The sequence below is a fragment of the Gouania willdenowi genome, chromosome 15 (genome assembly GCF_900634775.1).
Source record: "Gouania willdenowi chromosome 15, fGouWil2.1, whole genome shotgun sequence".
NCBI lineage: Eukaryota > Metazoa > Chordata > Actinopteri > Blenniiformes > Gobiesocidae > Gouania > Gouania willdenowi.
Window position 1 is genome coordinate 6,959,197 of NC_041058.1, and position 17,998 is coordinate 6,977,194.

Consider the following 17,998-nt stretch of genomic DNA (forward strand, 5'->3'; position numbering starts at 1 on the left):
CCATATAAATATGTACAGTATATAGTGACTTATTTTAATTGAATATTGTGAAAAAATTCTAAAACCCCACTATTATGATTTACACTCACGCAAGTGTTTTCTTTCAAACTCTATCTTGTTCAGGTTGGCTGTCATCTCACAGATGGACTCATGAAGAACTCGATTCTCCTTCTCCACGTCTTTGACTTGAGCCTCGGCGCCGACCTGGCAGCGCTGACGCAGGGACGACACGGTCTGACCCAGGTGCTTGTTTTCCTGCTCCAGACCTTTTAGCTGCAGGGCGACAGCGCTGCGCTTAGTATCAACGATTGACAAATTGTTATTTTTTATTGTTATTGGTTTACCTCCTGAAATCTTCCTTGTTAATTTCATTATTTATTTTTCAAGTTTATTCTATTTAAAAACTCCCTCAAAAACGGTGTAGTGTACTATCACTGCATTCATCTAGCGTTATGTTATACAACTCCAATCCTGGAGGGTGGCAATCCTGCTTGTTTTAGTGTTTCCCACCTTCACCTACATTTTTTTTCCTCACCCTTCACTGCTATAATAATTCCTCATTACAGTGAATTGTGTCTGAGTTGGAAAAACTTATACAATACACGGATTAAAGTTTCATTTATTCTGACAACTTTTTTCAGGAAATTTACTTTGATCTCTTGACAACTTACAAACAATTGATGTAAAAATATGTGTATAAATAATTCTAGCAAGTTAGTTTTGTCTTCTTTTTGAATAATATGTTAATAATATGTTTTTTTTCAGGAAATGTACTTTGATCTCTTGACATATTTCAACTGTGAACTGCCAGTCTTCTTCAGAGGGGTCTGCTGATTACTTTGATGTGTCCTTGACCTCCGTGTAATAATTCCAGCTAGTTCTTCTCATCTTCTTGAATAATATGTTATGGTTTCATTTATTCAGACAATGTTTTTTCAGGAAAAAAAAGACAATCTTCAGACGCCCCTGAAGAAGACTGGCAGTTGACAGTCGAAAAATGTCAGGAGATCAAAGTAAATTTCCTGAAAAAAAACATATTATTTAAAAAGAAGACAAAACTAACTTGCTGGAATTATTTATACATATATTTTTACATCAAGTCTTTGTAATATTAATTGACAAAGTGTGTCCGATTACGTCCAAAGAATTGCACTTTGCTTTACTGACTGTTCTGTTTACTGATGTGCATCTGTGCAACAGGCTGCTTAATAATGTAGACATCATTCTATCTTTATTTTCTAACTTAAGACTGAAATGTTCATCTTTATTTACCATTAGTTACTGTATTATAACAGAACTGTCAACATTCAAATTAAGAAACTTCTCAAATATTTGACACAAAAAGCACAAAAGACAATGAACCACAAGGAAGTCCGTCGTGTTACATCAGTGAGGAGTTGATCCTGGTTCCAGTGTGTGAGCGTGCGTACCTGTCGCTCTGAGTTTTCTCTGAGAGTTTCCAGTGTCTTCTCCAGTAAAGCTTTCTCCTTCATCAGATCAGTGCTCAGTGACTCGTTGCTGCGCAGTGACTCCCTCTCTGCCGTCAGCTCGCTCTCCAGTAGCTCCAACTGACAAAAACACAACCAGTCACTGCTGATTATTTCCACTCATGCTTGATTTGTGCAGATAAACATTTAAAAAAAGGATATTTTTGGATTTTATTTTCTGTAGCTACAGTTATAGACACAGACTAGTAACATAGTTAACCCAAAACAACAGATTTATTTTTTTAGACCAAAATAACGAAATTAAACAAGACATGCACTTTCTCTTAAATTTGTATTGTTTATTACCATATTTTGATTTTTTTGAAGTCTTTTTAGTTCAACCTTTTAAAATTTACAAATGTACTTTTCTCTTAAATTCTTATTAAGTATTTTTAGTTCAATATTTTAAAACACAGAAATTAAATAAGAAATGTACTTTCTCTCAAATTTTTATTGTTTATTACCTTATTTTGAAGTCTTTTTAGTTCAACGTTTTAAAATATAGAAATTAGATTAGACATGTACATGCTCTTAATTTTTTTTTGTTTATTACCATATTTTGAATATTTTGAAAACTTTTTAGTTTGTTTTAAAATATAGAAATTAAATAAGTCATGTCTTTTTTATATTTTTTTTGTGTTTATTAGCAAATTCTCCCCATGGACAAGAAGCAATACATGGAAAATAATCTCATCTTCCTCTATTTAATGCAAACCTGCTCACTAACTTATGAAAAAGTAAAAGATACCATATAAATAGCTCTAATAAATACCAGTAATGCTAAAGTGGCAGCAACATTACAGCTAAAGTTGCTGCTTTCCCATTTTATTCCATTTCACTTCACCCTTAAACCTTCCCTCTGTAAATCCTCTCTCTGTGAGGCAACAAACACAATTTCACGGCTTTTTATTCAGGCGCACAAAGACAAGAGTAATGTCTGTGAAAATAGCTGAGAGGTTTCTCTTAGCGAGGGGCGTTCAAGTGTCTCAGACAGACGAGGAAAAGTCAACTCTGCTGTGCTTGAATTTACAGCTTTGCTTTCAGCCGGCCTCTCCACTCGTCTTTGTGCTCTCGTTCTCCTTCCTTTCCTTATTGTCCCTCAGCGTGACAAGGTCTACGACCAAGTGTGAGGGTAAATACATGGTGGCGTTAACCACTAACCGCTAACGGCTAACGGCTGGGGCTCCATGGATGGAGAATTTTAAAATGAACAGCGGAGACAAAACAGCATTTCGCTCTACAAAAAAAAGCAAACGCTAGTTTTTATTTTGTAATAAAGCTATAATTATTGTGATAAAACCTATATATTTATCCTATTTATCCCATGTTGTGTATTTCTTTTCTAGAATGAAACACAGTAGAGCAGGGGTTTCAAACAAATTTTAGTTCGGGGTAATATACGGACCAGTTTGATCTCAAGTGAGCCCCATATTTTTTGTCTGAAAATGAGTATTTTTGACGTTATTGTACCCTAATTTGCACTTCTACATATACATAAAATACTAAATATGTAAGAAACTGACCAAAACCAAGCAGTAAGTGATAGATATCAGTCGTAACAGTATCTTTACTTTAAATTTCCTAAATTTTGTGACTATTTCTATTAAATTAGGAGAAATATTATCTAATAAATTGAACGTTCAAGGATTTTGTAAGAATTTTGAGTTTTTTCAACTATTCAACATTGAAAATGACTGCAATCATGCAATATAAACACCGGGAAAACTGTGAGCCCCTGCAAATATTGTTGAGTTTCATTTACACAATGATTCACCGTACTTGGCAGTAGAGCATCAGTGTGATTGCAGGAGGATTTTTAACCCAAATTTGTTGAAATACTTAAATAGATCCTCAATGGTTATTTCATAGCTAAATGCATTTTCTGTCAATGCCATAAAAAAGTAAAAAAAATAAAATGTCATTTTGACAAATGAAGGGTAAAACTACTTAAAAAACCTTTTATTTTGAAAAGGTAAGCAGCAACATTTTATGAAGCACTGCATATAAATCCCTTAAGCCTGTTCAGCCTTTTTGATTTTACTTCAGTAAATATGTTTAAAAAATCAATAAACCATTGTTGGGAAATAAAAAACACGTAATTCTCACACAAATGTCTTCTGCTCTTTGATAAGCTGTAACCCTGACAACCAAAAAGCAGTGGATTTCTTACTTTCTGGCTTAATTTCTGTTTTTCTTCATTGACTTTGGCCAGTTTTGCACACACGTTCTGACCAGCTGCTCCTCTCAGCTCCTCCACCGTCTTCATCAGCGTCTGGTTGTCTTTCTCCAGCTTTAGGAGGCGACTCGACGTCAGCTCGTTCACCTCCTCGCCCAGCGACTTCTGTGGAGCTGAGGCCACAGGTAAACTGTGAGCTTTACAGGGGTGTGTGTGTGTGTGTGGTTCAGCAGCAGCAGCAGCACATCTGCTCAATTACTTATGATTACAACACAGTTCAAGAAACACAAATAATCCAGAAATTACCATGTCTGGTTTGACTTCAGAGGCTTCAAATCTTTTTAAGTGGCACATCAATAAGCAGACGCCCTGTCGTGGCATATTTAAACCTCTTAGCAGCTTTTACAGACCTAACACAGAGCTTACCTTTAGCAAACACTGATTATTAATCACAGTCTTTAACACAGTGTAAAGAAAAGCCCTCCAGAAGCTGAGTAATCCACAAGGTCCTAATACGTCTGTCCGAGTTAACTCGGGTGATTGTCTGCTATATGGAGGAGTCATCCTCACTATTGTTAAAGGTTTTTTTTCCTTCCTTTTACCTTTCAGACATCATTTCATCTTTTAAATCCACCTTTCTGTGTGGAGTTTGCATGTTCTCTCAGTGCTTGCATTGCTCAACCTTAAACATGTTCAACTCTCTGTTCCTTTAATACCTTCATCCTATTTCAACCTTTTTCAACTTTCTTTTTTACTTCCTTTAGATTGTTTCAGACCCTTCCACCTATTTCAACAATTTTCATCATATTTTCTGCAATATTTCACGGAGGGTTCGTTGGCTAGGCTAATACTAGGCTAGTGCTAATGTTAGTCAAATGCTAAGCTATTGCTCGGCTAATTAATGTTCATGCTGAGGTTAATGCTAATACTAGCTAATGCTTGCAAATGCTAGGGCAATGCTAGTTAATGTTAATGTTAGACTAATGCTAGCTAATGATCATGCTAGCTACTGCTAATGCTAGTTTAATGCGAATGTTAATGCTACTGGTTGTGTTACACTCCTTTGTTCCTAGACCTAAGGGGTTGTAACATTATTGCTAGGTTAATGCTAGTTAATGCTATTGCTATCTTAACGTTAATATTACGCTAATGTTAATGTTATTTAATGCTACTGTGAGGCTAATGCTAATTCTAGGCTAAAGCTAAGGTTAACACTAAGGCTACTGCTAGGTTAATACTAATACTAGCAAATGTTAATACTAGCTAATGCTAGCAAATGCTAATACTAGTAAATGCTGATGTTAATGCTAGGCTAATGCTAGGTTAATGTTAATGTTAGGCTGATGTTAATGTTAGGCTAATGTTAATGCTAGGCTAATGTTATTGCTAGGTTAATGCTAATGCTAGGCTAATGTTAATGCTAGGCTGATGCTAATACAACTTTCAATGGTGCGGATCAGCACCTGCATCCTCACTTGCATTTTCTTCAGGAAATGCAAATATTCTAGTTAGTCTTTACTCCTGTTTATACCTTCGTTCAGCTCTGGTGTCTTGGAGAGCTGCTCCAGCTCCCAGCCCAGATGTAAGGACTCGTCCATGCTCTGCTTCTGTGCCATCTCCAGGACAAGGTTCTCCTCCATCAGTTCCTCCATACGTTTACGGTCCAAGTCTCGCTCCTGGGGAAAAAACCTCAGGAATGTGAGTTTAGCCAAGTAAAGAGGGAACGTGATCAAGACAGTAACCATACACATGTTTTTTGGAGCCATGCTAAGGTAAATCCTTTCTGGAAGAAGGTGAACACAACCATAATTTACATAATGTGCTGTGCTTTTCCAAATAACTGTATTGTAATGTACCTCAGAAAGATTGAAGATGCACGGCAAATAAAAGACAATTATCTGATTAAAACTGTACTGATAGCAAGCAAAAAAACCATAAACATAGACTGGTACAATGTTGAATCCCCAAAGAAAGAGCACTGGTTTGAGATCATCCAAGACATATATCTGATAGAAAAGTTGACTTATCAACTAAAGCTTAAAGGACATACCCATGAAAAGAACTGATGCCAACAATTGACTGAATCACTTGAGAATGACTAAGAAGGAAAGTGTACCCAGGAAATGCCCCTGAAAATGTTTACCCTCTGTTAAATTATTGTTTTTTGTTTTGTAACTCCCCTCAGTCAAACACGTCAAAAAATGTCTCATACCATCTCAAAGTCATTGATCTTGGATTTCAGCTGTAGGTTCTCTTTCTCCAGGTGGTGCAGCTTGTCTGAGCGAGTCCTGGTTGCGTCGAGCTGCTCCTCCAGCATCGACTTGGTCTCCAGCAGGATCTGGTTGTCCTCTTTCAGCTCCTACACAAACCACATCAGCTGAGTCTTTACAATATTTAGAAAAATACAATGTTTCTCCAGATATGGCACCTTTGACACCTTGTTTTAATACGTAGGTCAACTCCATAATTCATTTTAGGGAGAGAATGTACCCTAAGCACTAGCAACAATATTACAAAGCAAGAAATTGTTTTCATTGAGCTAAAACCAAAAAGCCTTTAAGTGTTACTTCATCCTACACCCTTTTGAGCAATGTATTTATGTTTATCTACAGTATTTATGTTAATACATATCAAGTATATTAGCCATGTAGGATACAAATGGGAACATGTATGTATAAAAATTGCTCAAAATGAATGAATAAATAATATAGTTTTATTTTACAACATGTAGATTTGAACAAAAAGGTAACTGTTTGGATAAAAGCCTTTGAAACTGTAGTTTATTAACAACTCAAATTTTTCAGAAAAAATAAAAAAAGTATAGTTTTCTTTAAAACACGAGAAAAGTTAAAGGAAATGTTTTGTGTGATATTTGCAATACTCATCTTTGGACCAATACTTTTTATTTTCTCTAAGCTAAAACCAAAAAGCCTTATTTAAAATCAATAATAATAATAAATACTGACATATATTATATTTATTTACCTGTAATAAACAATAAAATACATCAAAGAATGTTGATGCTTTGGTTTTACAGTAAACCAGTAATTATGTTACACTTTTCTCTCATGTAAATTAATATTAAGCTGCATTAAATCATGTATTATCCCAATAAGTGCTTGGACATCCAGGATTCCCCTCTCCGTACCTCTACTCTGGCCTTGTAGAACTCGATGTCATGCAGCCTCTCCTTGTATCTGCTGAGCTCGCTCTCCAGTTTGTCGACGCGTACGGCTTTCTCTCTGAGCGCGTCCAGCTCGTCACGATAGGCCCGCGCTGACCGGGCGTCTGACACCAGCTGGTAGCTCTGTGGGACGTCGCAGCAGATTCAAACGCTTATTACACTGATTATTAGGAACAGAAACACCAGAACGCAAGTCGTCAAATAAATGAAATCTTGCTCTATGGACTGAAGATTGAGTAATCGTGTGTGAATACTGGTTTACCAATGTGATGATGTATTAGATTAATGAGAAAGAGGTGAACAAAGCTCTTCCATTGTCAGTTATTACAAGCCTGCATTACACATACACACACACACGTGAACATTTATTACCTCATCCATCAGTGCCAAATAGAAAGCTATGTGTGCCACTGGCAGACTAAAGATAGCTGTAATAGGCTCTAATAAGCTAAGTCTGCAGCTATCTGATTAAAGCCTGGCACAGCCTCAGACACAAAGGGAGGACGGAGCTTTTAGTGACTGCTTACCTCCTGCTGAAGCTTCCTCAGCTCCACCTCCATGTTCTCCAGCTCCTGCCTGGTGTCCAACAGCTGTTCGCTCTTTTCTTCCCTGAAAAACATGCAGAAGAATTTAACATCAACATCCCCACACATCATCCAGAACGTACGGTGATGTGTGGGGACATGTGTAAATTTAGAGGTTTTAGTTTCTAAAATCTGTTCATTTATTTGCCCTTAATTTTTTTAGAATTACACTAACCTGGACTCCAATGGTAGCACATATATGACAAGTCAAAGAGACACTGGTTTCTAAGGCCGATAAAGTAAAAACAAGACTTTCCTGCTCGAGTGCAGATTCAGGTAACCAATGTATTTATTACAAATACATTTGCAAATAGTTTTCTTTAATGCATTCGAAAATGTAAAGCAACATTTTTGCCGTAAAACTACAAATATCATTGACTTCAACCTGTTAGTTAGTTGTGACCTTTGCATGAAAATATCCACTACTCAATTACACTCTGGCTTCCTTTTAGTTTAAGGTAAGAGACATTTTTTACGGAACATCATGTCCTACTGTTATTATCAGATTGTCATATACTAATAGCTCCTATTAGTCAGGTTATAATTGTATATTGGTGTTTTAATTACATACATATTTGGACAATTATTTAATCCTGATTATTTGTATTTAATATTTAATCCTTTTTCTTATTTTTGTGTAAATATAATCCTTCTCTTCTCTCTATATTTACTTTTTAATCATGTATGTATCTTTATAATTTAAATGTTTCTTTTCACATTTGTCACAATTTCTACTTGGAGCGACCGTAACATTCCCCTTGGGATTGTTAAAGTGTAAAGTACATCCACAGGTTTTTTGCTGATCTGCCACTAGGGAGAAATAAAAAAAAAAATTGCCTTCATTATGGGCGTTCCTCCTAGAGTAGTTAAGACACGCCCAGTCACTGCAGCTCCGCCCCCACAGCGTTGCACAGTTCCACATGGAGCTGTCAATCAATGCTCACTGAAGGCTGTGAGAGGAGGAAACCTAGTCCCTCCTCCCATCTTTTATAGGAGAGGCGGAGCCAACAGAGACGGTTAGTGACGTCACTGATCTGATCTCAGCCAATGGCAAAATTGTCACTCTGACATATTACAACTAAAAATCCTAAACTTAAATATTTAGACTAAAATGTGAAGAGTGGGACTTCATACCTACTGTAATTATATATTTATTCAGCAGAAAAATGTGGTTTTAGGGTGTATTTACACTTTAATGTATTTCTGATTCTCAATCAAAAGTGTGTGTTTGCCCATCAGTGTTATAACAACAACAGTTTCATTCTTTATGTCTATTTTCTAAGATAATATGCAGACCTTTTCATTTTTTAGTGAAAAATAATAACATTGAATAAGTAATAAGGATTACACAGTAAAGAAGCCCATCTGAGCACACACACTTTGTGGTGTGTTGAGGAGATCAGTTCATTACCCAATAACCTCCTTTTTGTGTGTGATCTGATGTCTTGTCTGTTTCGTGCCCTCATTTCCCCCCCCCCCCAACATCTAAACAACCTCATTCAGTTGGACAACAAGTAAACACCACCCTGTGACTGCTGCGGGGGCTCAGGCACATAAACAGCTCACTGTATACACTTTCACTAAAGAAGACAAAAACAAGGTATGCCAGAGAGGAGAGGAGGAGATTGACGTCTTAAGGCATATGTCTGACTCTATATTCTTCCATTCCAATCCTTAACCCTCCTGTGAGCCATAAATGAGTGAGGAACAGGATAGCGCTACATTCCCTAGCTGTGTAGACTCAGAGGAAGAATGAGCCACAATGCTTTGAAAGGAAATGACTGCATTCCTAAGATGCTGCTTCTCCGTGTGTGTCAGTGTGTGTAGCTGCTCTAGTGAACATCCGATGACCTTTTGATCACAGCTCGCAAAGTGAATTTTAAGTAAAAATGTTCTCCTTTATTTTAAACCTTCCCATCATCCTCTTTGTTTATCACATATTTGCACATAAAAAAAAAGTTTCTTTCCATGTTGTGATTTACTTTCATTGGTTTATCCTTTTCCGCTTAATAGTTTATCCTTTTAGCTTAATACAGCTAGCTGTGCTGCTAACACCTGTATGTGACGTCATTTAAATCGACTCTGGGAGGTGGTCTTATAAGACCTCTAATGGTCTTCTCACTCTCTCCTGCACAGTAATGTTCTTTTAACCATTGTATACATTTTGTCTTATTTGTGCAAATAAAATCAAATTATCAAAGGCCATAAGACAAATAATTAATAACTAGTCTTAGACCATGTGCTGTTGATGTAGCACTTCCTATTTGTGCATCCTTCACTTAATGCAGTGTTTTTCAACTTTGGCGTCGCCTGAAATGTCTAATAATTGATAAAAGTAATTACTGATTGAATTATTATTATTATTTTTTTTACTTTTTTTAAATGTATTATTCTTTTTTCAAACTAAAACAACACACAATCCACTTTGTTAAATCTAAATCTATTTTAAATATAATGCAGTATAAAGAAAATAAATAAAAATCTTTGGGGTTGCCAGAAATTTGTGGTATCAAAATGGGGTCACCATCCAAAAAAAAAGCTTGGAAACCACTGACTTCCTGTCGTATTGTATCGTTTAGACCCCCGGGGACATCATTGTAGCTCTTTTTCTACAGTTTTCCTATCAGTATAGTTCAGCTATATTCAGAGTGATGAGAAATGAAACTTTTTCATATATTTTTTTATTTTACAACACAGATTTGAACAAAAAGTAACAGTTTGGAGAAAAGCCTTTGAAACTTTAGTCTCTCAACAACTAAAATTAACTAGAAAAATGATTACCCTTTTGCTAAAAAACTAAGATTACAGCATTCTGCAGTGAAATTTGCAATACTGATGACTACTGATGTAATTAGCGAATTAGCGAGCGCTAAATAAATAAATAGAATAATAGAATTAAATTGAATTTCTAATTAGTGTTTTTCACAGCACAATGGTTAAAAATAGACTTTTTTGGGACACAGTGTTATTAAAAGTTTTTCTTTCAGATCTCTAGAACTGTAACAGATGTGGACTTGCAGGTGCTTTGATGGTCTGATTTGACATGCAGCAGTCACTCAGAAAGGTCACGGGGGAGCACGTTGGATGTGCTTAACACAAACTGTGTCACAGCATTTCTTAATCAGTCCAAATCTCACTCAGCAGGAGGAGCTGCAGCTAAACCTCACGCGCTGTCAGAGAAACATTAACAAACACATCACTGTGGGGGGTCCAGAGAGTCTGTGAACTACACCCCCCTCCTCAGATCTGACCTGCTTCACACTGCAACACATGTCCACGTTTACATCTAGTCATGATCTCTGCAAAAGTGCACACAGCAATGGACACAACAAAAACACACACTCCTCCAGGGTAAAAAAACAAAAAAAACAACAACTGTCATGTGATGGAAAGCATCACAGACTTAAAGGCCTTTTTGTTCCTCGTGCACACACATGCCTCAGAGATGCCACAGCAACAAGTCAACAAAACCACGGCAACCATAAACCAAGCAGCTCATTCCTAACCATCATGCTCTGCAGTATTTGTCTACTTATCCTCCTTATGATAGCGGACAGGGAGAAAATGATGTGATTAATGTGCAGGATTTTATACACAAAAGACAGAATTTGTCAATTTGTCGAGTTTTTTACCTTTTGTTTGTTAAGGGACTTAAATTTAATTCTCAGCTACACAACCTTCACAAAGGAAGCAAAACAATGAGTTCAGCTCATCACAGTGAGGAGTTAATGCAGATGTCCGCTAAGAAACACACTCCCACAAACACTGCATATATTCTTTGTTTCTCTACAATAAAGACAAATCTGAGACATGGATCGCCTGAAGTTTTTGCAGGATTGCGACCCTCCAGGACCAAATGTGAACCCTTCTGCAATACGTGCTAATATCCTACAGTATATACACTACACTTGTGGTTTTATCAAATAGAAAAGTAATTATAGCAATTAGCATCCAATCCTAGAACAGATATTTGTTCGTTTATTGTCTAAAGTAGTTCAACTTTATCATCACAATAATTGGAGGCTAAATACACGTTTCTTTTTTACTTTGTCTGCACGATTTCAAAGGTCAACACTACATGTAGTGCAATCTTACAATCTTTTCCCGACAGCTATGCATGTTTTATTACTGCAATTAAATAAATACATTTATTTTATTGCATAATTGTGACCATCACCAGCCCTTCCTATGGAAGGGTAAGAAAAACATATTTTATTGACAAAAGAATATAAAAACAGTGGGCAGTGATACACCTTGGTGAGGGGGGAGGGAACAGGGGAGAGGGAGTCAGGGTGGGACAATGGAAGGGGTGGGTAAGAGTCAACTATTCTGATTGTGCTGAGTGTGCTTGTAAACTTTTAGCATCTGCTGGATAATTACCCATAACACCACCTAATGGGTGTGTTTTTTTAACTTATGCAGGCTTGTACACTAAAGACTTCGTATGACACAAGTTTAGGATACTGTTCATTATTTGCAAATGCATCACATTCCTACTAGCGCTGGACGATATGGACAAAAATTCATATCTTGATATTTTTTCTCAAAATAGCGATATATGATATAAATCCTGATTTTTGTAACTCAATAAAGTCTTACCAGAAAGACAGTCGTGGGTTAAATTTGTTATGTGTCACTTTTGGCTTTTTCTCCTATACAGGACAGCACGTGTGAGTGAGTTCTGTAGTGTGGCTTGTTTAGGGGATGGTCTGGGTTAGGACGCACTGAGCGATGCATCTAACTGAGCTTTTCATGTTGTTCTGAGAAGTGGCAAAAAGCAGCGACTTGCAAAACAAGTATTTAATATAAAATAAGCTATAATGTGAATGATATTTTAATTTATCATAGCACCAAAATAGAAATCACAATATATCTTGAATCTTGATAAAATGCCCAGGCCTATTTCATACCACCGCAAAGATACATTTAAATCCTTGACTTTGTGGGTGACTGAACCAAAGCGTATCTTCTTATTCCAGGAGAAGTTCAGGAAACAATTTGCAGTTTATACGTTTTTCTTTTCAGTTTCTAGTGAAATATCGATGGACTTACAGTTCCTGTCGAAGGCGCCTGATTCGAGCCTTGGCGTCGGCCAGCTCCACAGAGAGGTGCTGTCGGCTCTCGGTTCTCCTCATACTGGGAGAGTCGCCGGGTGACTGGGTCACAGAGGAAGCCAGAGGGGACAGCTGGATGCAGTCTCTCTCCTGGGTCAGCTCCACTATGGTCTGATTGGAATTATTACAAAAAGAAAATCAGAGATTAGATGAAATAGTTGAATTTCATTTAAAACCCAATACAACTTCAATATGAGTGTTTAATCAGGAGTCTGCTAAAGCATTCCCAGCCTGTAGTTTGGGCATTTGGCCTTAGGAAAAAAAAAGAACTAGAAAATACAAACAGACCCACACGCAGGCGATTTTGATCTAATGCCAGTGACAGGAAATGGGATTTTAATTGAGAACAGCTGGACAACACAGTGATAATCTGCAGGTCATTACAACTTGACACACACACACACACACAAAAAATAATGTGTATCAGTTGTGGAAATCTGCAATGCCTGGGTTAAAAAAAACTTTAAAAGATGAGGAAACACGTGCAAACACATTCAATCCCTGAAACAGTTAAAATCAGTTTCAACCCTTCCTTCCTGAACTCTTTGGTGGCATCGTACGAAAGAGAACAACAAGTTTCCACACGACCCAGCAAACGATCCCGACACAGCCCACCGCGTGCACATTTTCAAACAACTACCACATTTTCCAGCCCTGACGGTTTGTTGTGGTGTGTGTGTACTATTCACATTCTCTGTAAACGTTCTACCTCCAGCTGTGTGTCCCGTTCATCCACCAGACGCTTGAGGTGGAAAGCCAGATTTCTGGAGAGACTGTCTAGATCTTCAGCAGGGACTTCTCCACTTTCCAACCACTGCAGGTCAACGACATTCTCCTGGTTATGAGTCACCTAAAACCAGCATCATTAAGAAAAGATTACCATTTACACCAGTGACGCGCGGTGAGGTTCAAGACTGGTGAGACACTGCATAGATGCACACATTTATGAACCCAATAGAAGCCTAAAGACAATTTTATATCTATTAATAGGGTGTAGTTACTTCCTAGTAGGGGTGTTGAAAAAAATCGATCGGATCGACTCTAAATGCATCCATATCAATTTTTTTTATTTAAAAAAAAAAGGGTGCTCCATATAGTGTCTGTGTCTGAGTGATGTGACTCATGTCACAGGTGAATGTGTAAATTCAACAATTTTGACCATGAAAATGTATAAATCATACAAAAAACACATTTATAGAGGAGTCAAGTAGGCAGATTAACTTTCTCTTATAATTGTTTGCATTTTACATGCCATAATGACTGCACGTCACTAATTTGCACAGCTAAAACAGCAACGACAATAAGAGGAATACACATGCAAAACATTGGTTTAATGTAACATCAATAGTCTTTGTATAAAAAAAACAACAACCAAATGTTTGTGATTATTATTGATTAATTGTTGATCATTGGATTTGGCAACACTGCATTCCAAAACGTGAAGGGATCCATACATATAGACTTCAGATATAGAAAATACCTCTTGGATGTGAGATGCTATGGAAGCTTTAGTGTCGAAGTCCAGAGACTGGATTCTTTCAATGTACTCTTCCTTCTTCTCACACTGTAAACAAAGAGGGGGGAGGGGGAGATGAAATCTATAAATCATTGGTGAAATGAGGATGAGGAAGGCACAGCACTGATACTGATCTGATACGGCGCTTTTCTTTTCAGGAAGTTGTAGCAACAATTAAAACGATTAAATGAAGGAATATCTTTAAACAAATCTGTGCTACAAAAAGTGAACAGAATAAATGTCATTCAGTACCAAAAACTCCACAAAGCCCAAAGTTAATGTAGAGTGCAATACCCCAACTTTACATAAAAACACATGAAACGCATGAGGAATTGTCTGCTTTATGCAGTGTTTGTGTCACCTGCCTACATTTATTCATCCCATTCTTTTTATAGCTAAGTGGAAGGAAGCCGACTCAAAGAGGAAGTGGATAGAATGTGCTGATTATCACAAATGATGACATGTGAGTACTTCCCCGATTAAAAACAAACACTGGGAAACACGATCTTGGTCGAACCAACAATGTTTGTAGAGCCACTCGTGAAAGAAATACCACTTAGAATGAAAAGTGTGTTATGAGAGGAGATCCATGAGATACTGTAGCACAGGGATTGGCAACTCTATCACAGGGGGGCCACAAACATGTGATTGTATCTGATCCGAGGGCCACATGATCAACATTCAAGTCAGCATTTAGAATAATGATTAATCAGAGCATTAATACATGGAGGAAAAAAAGGGTTTTGTCTTTAGCCCCATTTTCACAGGTTAAGTATTATCTGGGGACCCCGTGTAATAAATAAATGACCCCCCAACGTCTGCTTTTTATGTAGCGCATTCGCACGGAATAACCGAAGCCTGAGATTTTGCTGAAATTTAAGGACATCTCCAGGATATGCTGTCAATGCGGTGTGTAACATTCGCTCACATTGTTTTAAATATGGCGGGCGCTAAGAAGAAAAGTAGGCACTTGACACGAGAAGAAACGTTAGAATTTATAAACATGCGTCCCGGAAACAAAACAACGCGTGATCACGCATCCGATCGCGCCCATTTCTGTCCAAATCACAGAGACTTATTCGCATTGGATTAGTATTATCACAGGACCTCGGAGTTCAGCAAAATATAGCAGGTAATTTGCGTGGGAATTTTTACTTTACAAATTGCTGACATTGGCCGATTCGCACGGGATTAACGTCACAGACATTCTTTGCAATTATTACAAATCGCATGTGGTCCCTAGTTAAAACTAATCCTGTGTGAATAGGGCTTTTGTCTGTGGTTTTGATGTTTTATCAGTTTTTAGCCCTTTTGGAGACATAATGTGTGTTTTTGTTATTTTTTGTGTTCTCTGCGTAATTTGCGGTATTTTTCTGTCATTTTCTGCATTTTTGTTCTCGATTTGTGCGTTTTGGAGTCATCTTCTGTATTTTTGTTGTTGTTTTCTGTATTTTCCTGTCATTTTGTGTCTTTGGAACTATTCTGTAATTTTTTGTTCTTGTGTCTCTTTGTTGTCATTTTATGTTTTATGAGTTATTTTGTGTATTTTGGGAATTTTTTTGTGTACTTAGTGCATTTGTGATTTACGTTTCATATTTCTTCCAACTTCTTGATTTACAATTTTTGGGGATTTGCTTTAGGGGCTGCATAAAATTAGACTGAGGGCCACATTTGGCCCACGGGCCGCCAGTTGCCCATGTCTGTTATAGCATGTGTTTGCACTGTTAATGATCTGTGGTGTTATTCTATTGGAAATGCCAGAGAGAAAATCTTCTTCTTCTCTGGATCAATGTTTTAAAGTAAAAAAAACAAAAAAAAACGTGATGTAAAAAAGGGTTTTAATAAAGCAAGTAGAGATACTGTATGTCATTGTTTGTTGCTTGATTTTACACAGAATATTTTTTCTTCGTGTCATTATCAAGTGGGAGTTTCCCTGCTTAGCTTTGGGATCGTTGGAGTAAAACGAGAGCGCTGCAGGTTAAAGGTCAACAGCTTGCTCTGAATCGTTTATGGCAACAGGAAAGAGTCTGTGATGTAGGGCGAGCTGTGTGATAAGAGTTAATCTAATCAAAGGGAGCAAATGGCAGCGATCAAACAACAGGCTGAGCCAAACACATGTACTTCTTTTACAATAAGATTAGTGCAATAGGAGTTAAACTGTTGAAAAGTGCAACAATTAAGGAATATTAACAAAAAATACACGTCAGACTTTCAAATTAAATATGAAATCGTAGGCAGGTTTTTGCCTTTGCTTTGCATTTACCTGAACAGCACAGCCGAGAAGCAAAAGCAGCATTTTCTTCATTTCCTCCAAACCTTGCTCTGAAAAACAAAGTAAACAGAATTACGACCCCAGGAGGAGTTATTTGGAGTGTGTGACTGGTTTTCTTTCTGTCTGTGTTTGCCTTACAACGCACTGACGTCCTGTTTAGGGTGTTTGCCCGACTCAGGCACCAGGAGAACCCAGAGCGGGTCAGAAAATAAATGAATGGATGAATGAATGGATCGATTGTGGCAATCTAGAGACTCATACATGTTTTTGGTTGGTTTGAGGAAACCGACAAAAAGAAATCCATGCCTGTACTTGGAGAACATGCAAAGTCCACACAGAAAGGACCCAAGTGTCCACCCTGGAGCGTGAACCCAGGACCGCACAACTCTTTTAACAAGTAAAGAGGCACAATATGCACAGCTGTAGCATCACATTGCACTCTCACCTTCAAATAATCAACTCTTTCGCACCCCTCCATTGTCCTACCCTGACTCCCTCTTCCCTGTTCCCTTCGCCCTCACCAAGGTGTAACACTGCCCTATAAATGCATTTATTTAATTGTAATAATAAAACATGCATAGCTGTCGGGAAAAGATTGCACCATATGTAGTTTTGGCTTTCACCAGCATGTGCAGACAAGGTAAAATAAAATAAAAAATAACAAAAAAAATAGAAGTAAAGAGGTCGTTTTATTTGTCATTTGCAGTTTTTACAGTTTTTTATCCTTAGCTTTTATATTATAAGCTGAAACAGCAATGAGGTAACACATCTTATAAATGAAAATGTATCAAAAACAAATGACAATTATGACACAACTATTTGTTTTATTAGATTTCTGATGTAAAATTGTTATAACATGATTATTGCACAGTAAATATTTAGAGCTGGATTACATGGGATTCCCCCTTTTCACGCATGTATTTCTTAAGGGTCATGTGGTGCATTCAGTGGTCACAAGTTTAAGCATGAAATCTATCATATATTCAAGTCGCAAACCATTTCGTTCGTGACTCATCTTCTAGGCAGAATCCGTGCTTTTAAAGTATTAAAGAAATCATTTTCCTGTGCAACTCCTGATTCGTCTCATTTCAAGGCAGGAAATCTTAAACTTCTTTTCCCACATTACTTCCAATTACAGAAAACTCTTTGGTGGCTAAAGTTTCCTCTTATAAAAAAAAAAAAGTGTTCCTCTCGCTATAGTTGCCACATTTGTTTTTCTGCAGAATGAACCGTGCTCCACATGTCTGAACACAGGGACAAAGACCTGCTGAAGCTTCTAAACAGCTGCTGGCCTGCACTACAAGCCTGAGCTCATCTGTGAGACATGAGGCTGAACAATAGTAAACCAGGTGCTGCAAAACCCACTCGCTGCCTCCGAGTAATGGCCACAATTCCAGATTAGTGGCAGTAACGGTTTGGTGAAGGTGTCCCCTCGATTTTAAAGGGCCTATGTTAAGCTAAATCAACTTTTCTGTGCTTTAAACATCATAAAAGTGCTATTTGGGCTTCTTACACATGTTTAAAGTGTTTTTTTCATTGATTCCCTCGATCGTTAGTTAGAGGGTGATTTGCTCCTTTTTTAACTGCAGGGCGAGCCCAAACAATTGATGACGCGTTCCCACTTTGGTGACGAATTTGATGTGACACTGAGCTGGAGAAGCCACG

At 37.4% G+C, this 17,998-nt stretch overlaps 1 protein-coding gene across 9 annotated transcripts in view; it reads right to left on the minus strand.

Moving 5' to 3' along the window:
* ccdc88ab (coiled-coil domain containing 88Ab) overlaps nt 1-17,998 on the minus strand; it is an 81,520-nt gene that overhangs the window by 27,093 nt on the left and 36,429 nt on the right. For all 9 annotated transcript variants that reach the window (XR_003675591.1, XM_028468009.1, XM_028468007.1 and 6 more), the window contains exons 5-15: nt 16,325-16,383; nt 14,026-14,109; nt 13,255-13,395; nt 12,484-12,656; nt 7,375-7,456; nt 6,812-6,970; nt 5,876-6,022; nt 5,195-5,339; nt 3,658-3,836; nt 1,431-1,568; nt 90-273 (exon numbers count right to left, since the gene is read on the minus strand). Coding sequence is in view for 8 of the 9 variants with exons in the window: in XM_028468009.1 (XP_028323810.1) it covers nt 90-273; nt 1,431-1,568; nt 3,658-3,836; nt 5,195-5,339; nt 5,876-6,022; nt 6,812-6,970; nt 7,375-7,456; nt 12,484-12,656; nt 13,255-13,395; nt 14,026-14,109; nt 16,325-16,383 (1,491 nt within the window). In the remaining variant the exon portion in view is untranslated. The remainder of the gene's footprint in view (nt 1-89; nt 274-1,430; nt 1,569-3,657; nt 3,837-5,194; nt 5,340-5,875; nt 6,023-6,811; nt 6,971-7,374; nt 7,457-12,483; nt 12,657-13,254; nt 13,396-14,025; nt 14,110-16,324; nt 16,384-17,998) is intronic.